Here is an 8,880-nt window from a genome sequence, read left to right as displayed (position 1 = left end):
CAACGGCCTCCTGGCTCTCCATAATTTTCCAACGGGAAAACTCTGTCCGTGTTGCTTCCCCTTGACACACGCTTCACACAAATTTACTGGTTCATTGATTTCTGGAAGACCGTCCACCATCTTTGTCTTTGACAATAATTTTAAGCCAGAAAATCCAAGATGACCATATCTTAAGTGCCACAGCCATGAGTCATTTTTAATGATCAACTTTAAGCACTTCCGCACCTTTGTGTGCATATCAAATGTAAACAGGCGATTCGGTGACATCTCCACATTAGCGATCAATTCTCGAACCTGATTTCTGATGGTAAGAGAATTATCCTGCATATGTATATTATATCCTTTCTCCACAAGCGGACCAAGACTGATGATATTACTTTTCAAAACAAGTATATAATAAACATCATTTATATACTTTTTCTAACCATTCTTTGTCATAATCGTAATTGTACATTTCCCTTTGATTGGTATCTTTGAAGAATCGCCAAAAGTAACTTCTCCTGTGACGGTCTCGTCTATCTCCGTAAATAAATCCTTGTGGCCAGACATGTGATTGCTCGCACCGGAATCAAGATACCAAACGTTCTTATTGCCTTCCTCGTCTCCTTTATAAGTGAGAAATATATCAGTGCCAACATCTTTGTCTTCTTTTACTGTAGCAAAATGACTCCTTTCTTCCACTTTTGGTGCTCTACACTCGTAACTGAAGTGACCAAATTTATTGCAATTATAACATTGAAATTGAGATTTGTCACCTCGTTGAAATCCACCTCTTCCTCGGCCTCTGAAGTTTTGACTACAACCAGATGGTTGATAACCTTCAGAATTCTGGCTTCTATTGAAGGACTGCCTTCCACGTCCTCGTCCACCTCGGTAGCCACCTTTAAAACCACCTCTTCCATGTACAGAACTGCTACCTCCAGAACTGTCGCCAATGGAAACTTTACTTTGCAACGCCTTTTCCAAATGGCTTACATCATCATACTAGTTCATTCGCTGCTCGTGGGTTTGAAGTGAACCTACGAGCTCATCAATAGAAATTGTGGACAAATCCTTTGACTCCTCGATAGAAGTAACAACGTAATCAAATTTCCTTGTCAACGAACGGAGTAATTTTTCCATCACCCAAACATCGCCGAGACTTTCACCATTTCTTTTCATCTCATTTGTCACTGTTTTCAAATGCGTAACAAATTCACCAATATTTTCTGAATTCTTCATCTTCAAATTTTCGAACTCCCCACGTAGCACTTGGAGCCGAACCTTTTTGACTTTCTCGACACCCTAGAATGATTTCTGCAGAATCTCCCACGCGTTTTTCATCGTTTTTTCATTTGAATTTTTTTCAAAGGTTGATTCGTCAACTCCTTGAATAATTGTATATAACGCCTTTTTATCTTTTTTCCGGGTCTCTTTCAAAATCATCTTCTCAGCATTTGACAGGGCTGCTTCAGCGGCTACATCTGTGGGCTCGTCATACCCGCTTTCGACAATATCCTAATTATCGTAGGAACCGAGTAATACCTTCATTTGAATACTCCAGTTTCCATAATTTGTACTCGTCAATCTTAGAATATTTGGTTGCACCATCGTCGCCATTTTTCACGAACGGAACCTTAGCTCTGATTCCACTTGTTGGAAACGTGAATGGACTCACTCTAATATTTAAAACACCTGCTTCTATGTATGTATAATTATTTTCGATAATAAAACAGACAAAGCACACTATTCTACAGATTATAATATATATTATAATTTTACACACACAGGCTACGGCCTTTTGTTTGACACACTACACAGAGCTTCGGCTCTTTTCTTTCCTGATTTCTACCTTCTATTTTTTTTCTATATTTTTTAGTACAGGAGAGTGTTCCCATTTATAGACTTAAGAAACATGTAGGATGTCATGCCTTACATCACCAGCCATTGATTATCTTATTTTCTGGCCAGCCTTGCATATGCAGAATTCAAAGGATAGCCTACCTTTATTTGTGCTCTTGACCTAGGAAAATATTAACTCCCCTGCCTTGATAAGAGTCACAACAGGGAAGGGACCTTAATCCCCAAACATTAATAGTCTTTGTAGTTTGCTATATTAGTAGCTCGCCAAACCTATAACTTCTCAAAATGCTTAATTATGTCAATAGTGGATTGCTCAGTTGATTACTGAGCCAATGATCTTTAACCTGGATATCTACCTATCATTTCATATTCAAACTCCACATTTAGTTGTAAGCCAACAAAAACTTAGCCTGCTACCTTAAAAGGAAAATCTGTAAGTAAATGATTCAAAGCTAATCAACAATTATATATGCATACATTGGATACAATGAAGACATGATCATTCATAGACACACTTCCACCAAACGTTACATAGTCTCCTACTTTAAAAGCAGTTAATCATGTTATTTATATCATATAAAATATATGAGCTCAGCAAGCCTGCACAAATAAAAGTAGACCTAAACACAATTTTGATATAATAGATGAAGTAGAATAAGGATAACATACGTTTTAGTACCGCTATTCCAACTTAACTAATTAGTATATTTGGTTATATTTCTATAGTAAAATTTTATAAATTTGTAAATATTCTCTAACTGATTGTTAAAAATTTAAATACATCTCGAATGATTATGTGTAAATAGGAGATGGCCCACTGCCAATGTAAACTTTACTACTTGCGACACGAATAGATCATCATAACATTTCAAGGAGATTTACTATATTTTTTAAACAAAGATATAGTACACAATCAAATGAAACTTACCAAATATATTATTAGCCGCAGTCCCTTGCTTGATTATCTTTAAAAAAAATTAGGAAGTCATATGTGCCCTATAAAAGACCATTTCTGAGACATCATACTTCATTTTACGGCTACATTTTGTAATAGAGAGAGGCTAATAATTTAAGAACAAAAAACTATTAATGATAAAAACTAAATAAATTATTAGTGGCAATTATAAAAAAAGTCTAAAAGACAAATTAATATAGTAAAATATAAATTGGACAACATAAATATTAAAGATGTAAAATATGGTATGTTAAGTCTTAAGCAACATAGAAACATTGAAAAATTATATTATATACCTGGTCATGTATGAGAACTGCAATCAATAACTTTAAAATTGCTTGGATCGACTAATAAGAGAGACAAGAGGCCTAAGTTCTTTCCAAGAGGTAGGGAGCGTATCCAATCTAACCAGAATTTTGATGCAAGAAGCAAATGAAGTGGTGATGGATGACCACATTACAGAGCCAGGTACATGAAAATTGATGAAATTAATCATTGGGAGAATGTAAATACTCGTATAATCTTTAATAGCACCTGCAATATGTAGGATTTGCAGAATAATGTGAAATAGAGTTATGATGTAGTAAGAGATAATAGTCACCTATAGTACTTAGATCACTATAATTCTTTGCAATTCTTTGTCAAATTCGCAATATAATGTAAGGTAGAGAAACATATAATACCTCATTAATAGTACCAAGATCCCATTTCAAAGTAGATTTCTGAAAATCAAGAATAAGTAATTCATGTTAGTCCTAAAATGTCATATGTAGGTAAACGGAAGAAAGCCAACCTTGAACATGGAGCCGTATCCGCTTGACTTGCCTAATACACACATCTTCTGAGCATTAGATTAAACACTTTATCTGCACATGAAAAAAATAGAAAGTAGATGTAAACAACACTAATTCTCATACTGTATACATAGCAGATCAAGTATACACAAAAAAACATAGATGCAAATGAAAAATGGGTTCTAGAATTCATACCTAGTATGATGAAATAGCGTTGAAGAGACATAATCCTTCCCGTGCCCCATCTCAAGTTCATGAATACAGCCTAAAAACCCATGCAATTAGAGGACAATACAATATAATTAATATTGTGGTCATCCTAAACCTATATCCCTTGCATATAATTAGTATTTTGTGAATGTTCTCTAACACAATACATGCCTCACAAACTCCTATAATGTCGCGTCTAAATGTGCAAGGAATGTGTTATGCGCAATAATATAGTTTTGAAAGACGTGCAGAACATAAGCATATGCGTAAATTCAATCTTCTTTTAAACAAAAAAGACTAACGCAATTTTTAGAGAATTTCAAGTTTTCATTGCCTTGAAAATATGACCAAAAAGAAAGTAAGTTTTTAGTTTCACGCATTTAACTTACCTCAGGTGTTTCGCTATTTTAAATTTCCATCTTTTTTATTGTAGCACCACCCTTTTTCTTTGTTCTTCATCAATTCCTCACCTATAATACTGAAACTCGGTTCTCAAATTCCTCACCTATAATACTGAAATAATTTATAGAATTACTTTATATTTAAATTAATCAACAAATATTATTATGAAATTATCTAATCAAAGGAATAAACAGTCCTATATACATTAACATATGTGATCAGTCAAGCATACCAAATTACTTTCCCATCATTATCATACATATATCATAGCATATACATTAAACAAATTGTCAAATAAGATAATTATAAACCGCACAAATTGTTAAATAAAATATTAAACACTTAGAGTGCATAAAATTGAAATTGTAAATTGTATAAAGTATGTAAAACAACTTACCCATTCTGTTCGGTAGATTCAAAAATGAAGAATATATCAGCAGCAACAAAAATCACGCATTGTCTATCTTCCTGAAATATCAAAAAATTAAATCGATTAAATTAAGATTGAAACAAATCTGAGCAGCGACTAATTAAATGAGTAATGCTAACGATTTAAAAAAATACATGACTTCTATACATATACTTATAATAATGAGAAGAAGATTAGAATAAAATTATGAATTCAATTTTGAAATACATATCAGATATTTAATAGCAAAGTAATTCAAAAGTATTCAAGATTGATTCTGATTTTTGAATTTAATTCTGATTGATATGGCATGTAAAAAAAAAAGAAAAAGATAAGTGTTATCAAGGAAAATAGTAATGATTTTTAAATTTGAATTACTGAAGAAATTAATTGTTGGTTATAAAAACAAATCTATTTTAATGACATATTTGATCTTTTTAATATTGATAATTGATTTTTAATAATTTTAAATATCATTTAAGATGTGGATAGTCCATATCTTTGCATATTTGTATAGAAATTAGTTGATTTATGAATATGGGTCGACCCACTGGTCAAATTTCAAAAATATGGGTCAAAATATTTATAAAAATGTCATTCTTAGTACTAACTAGGGAATTTTTGCCCGCGCTACGCGCGCTCTAAATTTCTTCAATTTTAAATTTTTTTTCTCGAAGTTTGTAATTTTTATAACATAAACGGTTATCTTCTAGTTTTATTTAATTTATTTATTACAGTTATTTAAGTTCCGTTTATTTTGAAATATAAAATTGATATTATAGTTTAACGTTAAATCTCAGTATTTTATTTTAGTTTTCTTTCTCTCACATTTTAACCAATTAAAAGTCTCATAACTCATATTTTAACATTTCTTTTTTACATTTTTAGTAGTCAATATTTTAATAATTTGTACAACGAAACTGAGTAAATATTTTTTTTAATTAAATACTTTTTTAAAAAATCCAGTAAATATTATGTAACATATAATTTATTGCAATATTTTATTTTAAAATCAAAATAATACAAAAACCCACTTATATTAAAACATAATATATAACACTATTTTGTAAAAATCATTTTTTAAAAATTATAAAAAAGGAGAAAATATCAAAAGAATTAAAAAACCCAAACAACCCAAATAAGTTGACTTTGGGATATGTTAAACTCATGTCTTAAAAGAAGCCCACATAAAATCAAAGTCATGTCCTAAAAGAAGCCCAAATAAGAAAACTACGGTGACTTTGGGATTCTCAACTTCTTCAAGCAAAAAATAACTTCTTTTCACCAAGGAGACAGCACTCTCGGTAGAATCAAACTATTTCTCTACAATGGAGGTATGAATCGATTCTTTGTCTATAGTTTATCTTGCTTTCATACAGTATATATATATATGCAATGGAACCATGAATCAGTGTTAGAACTTGAGATTATATTGCTTGATTGATAGAGTTTTAAAGTATACACACCTTAACTTAATCGATTACTGTTATATAGAATTTAAGAACATTACTTGCTCAAATTCATGTAATTCCCAAGGTTTGTATCCTATACATGTAGTGTTCTTGTAAAATCTTTGATTTGTATCTCATGCATGTAATATCTAAGTAAAATAACGTGCTTTATATTGATTGGAACAAATTTATTATGTAATTACAGATGAAGAATGGATCCAGTTCTAGGGAAGAATGTCAAATTTAATTTAGGTAAAAATTTAACCTAGAATGTATATACTGCATTTATTTAGGTACATTAACATAATACCAACTATACAGATAATGAAGAGAGTATATGTAGCTTTCTAGCAGAAAATGTAGAAGTCTCTGATTTTGGGCACTTTGTAAGTGTATATTTTACAACGTTAATTTATATAGTGTCAAATTTATGTTTATATTTAAATGTATTTGATATAATGGTACTTCATCAGAGAGTGTCGGAGGATTTTAAAAGTGTTTGTGGTGGAAGAATTCCAACTGACTTGAAGATATATTGTAAAACACATAAATGGCGTGCTCGATATGATTCAGAAATCGGAAAATTATGTGGTCTTTCTCGCTTTATGGAGTTTATGGAATTACGATATATAATCTTATTTTATTTGATTATCATGGAGATGGGGTCTTTAATGTCAAGATATATAAGGAAGTGGCAATTGAAATAAACTACCCGATGATAGAACCAAATGAGTGGATGTTAAATAAACCGGAATGGAAAGACGAAGAATTCATGGTTGTCTATGGAAACATTCAGTTTCAGAAATCTGTTGCTATGTTAGTTTATGATGGTTTCCTAAATAAAACTGAAGCTTACCGTATTAGCGTAAATAGTGCAGACTTGCTAGGTGATGGGATTGATCTGGTAAGATTTATTTGCAATTTTTTCCATATCAGGTTGCATTCATACTTTAATACCAGTGTGCATATGCTGGATACCTGAACAAATTTTTGCATATATGACAGACAATGAAGTCAGGAACAGAGAATTTCTATAAAAAATTCAAACATGGAAACTCTGTCAGTCTGAGGTTCACCACTAAGGAATGGAAATGTGAGGTGGAGAGGCTTGGAGGCCATTGCAGATTTGGGAAAGGCTGGTCTGATTTTGTATCAGACACCGGACTTGGAATTGATGATTCTATAGTGATGTACAGGATGCATAATGATATAGAAAATGTGAACAATGTGAATGTTTGCATCTATAAACAAAATGTGTATGAGAAAGATCTTGATAGAAGTAATATGATAAATTAACTACTTTAAATTCTATATTTAAATTGATTCAATTACGGATATTCTATAATATTACAAACTTATAAATTATTTTATTTTTTGTGGGAGGAAACTTGTTTGTGCCAAAATTATTTCTGAAAATCGTCTCTAAAGATACTCTGGCATGTGGAGGTTTTTTAAGTAGTTTTTTATGTGATTTAATGGAAAAGGCTGTATATATAATAGAATATATATGTTTGTGTGTTTGTCTTGTGTTTGTGTTTTTAAGTGTAATCTGTAAACATTGCATTGTTTATTGTTTTTTCCAAGGTTGTACCAAGTTTGGTGTGGTACAAATACAGTGAAAAGCTCATGAAAATAATGATAATCTCGCTTGAAGGTCATGAATCTTTCATTTCATACAACTCGACAAATGGATATTTTAACTGCCTTGGATATGTGTTAAGGATATTTTATTTGCGTGAAAGAGATACACTTTTATTTACAATGGATGATAGTGATATCATTTCAGCAAGGATATTTCAGGAAGATGGATTAGATATTGATTATTTGAAAAGGCGTATTAGAGGAAAATAGATGATTGGAAAAGATTGGTTTCTACGGGTTCATTTGGATTCAGGTGAAGATATGTTACTTATCAATGTCTTAAAATCTTTATGATTTTAAATTTATACTTATTGGACATATGTTTCTTAATTACATATTTTACAGATATGGAGATTGAACATAAATTGATGACAGAGAAAAAGGAAAAGGTCTTTTAATCGAAGAAACAGATGAGATCAATCCATTACAGGAATTTTGTAGTTGGTTGTCACTAACAAAAGATGCAAATATTCCTAAAACAAATTTGAAATTGAAGCAGAAGGAGAAGATGGTATGTAATCATATCAATTCATATTAATAGAATCAAGTTCAATGGTTTTTAAATTTATAAATAATTATCTTCTGTTCCTGTAATTATTAGGTGGAGATTTCTGTATCCAAGCTTCCAAAGTTTATTGTAATTCTTAAATCCGGTAACTATGTACAAAATGTAGTGGAAAGTTTTTTATTTAATATTGTACAAATTTAACATATTAATTTTGCTATAAATAATAGATTGCTGCAAGTATGGTTTACTAATGAGTTTTTTTTAATTTAACTGATTTATACCAGAGAGGATGGCTACAACATTTGCAAGCGTGATACCAAAAAAAGTTTGGTTTGGGTTACCAAATGGTCATCAATTAGATGTCAAGTATTCACAGGAAGACCACAGTTTTGTAAAGCGTACATGGTTCTTGAAAGAAGTTAGAGCTACAATTTTGATTTTCAAGCATGAGGACCTGGGACAATTTGTGGTATGTGCGCTAAATCCTGATGCAATTGAAGTAGATTATACTTCTGCAAGACTCGCTTACCGGTCGCATTTATCTTCTAGAGGTAAATGCACATTTATACAAAGTTTTTACTTATTTGTTTTGAGAGAGAATTTTTATTTTCATTATTCACTATGACTAAAATTGGATAATGATAATTAATTTATAGATACAATAAGTG

The 8,880-nt window shown here is 31.1% G+C and overlaps 1 protein-coding gene across 1 annotated transcript; it reads right to left on the bottom strand.

The window, feature by feature from the left end:
* Positions 1 to 420: 420 nt before the first annotated feature.
* On the bottom strand, positions 421 to 1,221 carry LOC141699998 (uncharacterized). Its single transcript, XM_074503772.1, has 2 exons — positions 1,024 to 1,221; positions 421 to 957 (listed from the first exon to the last, which is right to left on the bottom strand). Exons 1-2 carry the CDS (start codon positions 1,219 to 1,221, stop codon positions 421 to 423), a joined length of 735 nt encoding a protein of 244 aa, XP_074359873.1.
* Between the last annotated feature and the right edge of the window lie 7,659 nt (positions 1,222 to 8,880).

Source organism: Apium graveolens, unplaced genomic scaffold (assembly GCF_009905375.1).
Source record: "Apium graveolens cultivar Ventura unplaced genomic scaffold, ASM990537v1 ctg1624, whole genome shotgun sequence".
In the NCBI taxonomy this organism is placed as follows: domain Eukaryota; kingdom Viridiplantae; phylum Streptophyta; class Magnoliopsida; order Apiales; family Apiaceae; genus Apium; species Apium graveolens.
Note: the sequence above shows the minus strand (reverse complement) of the source record. Positions and strands in the feature narration are given on the sequence as shown.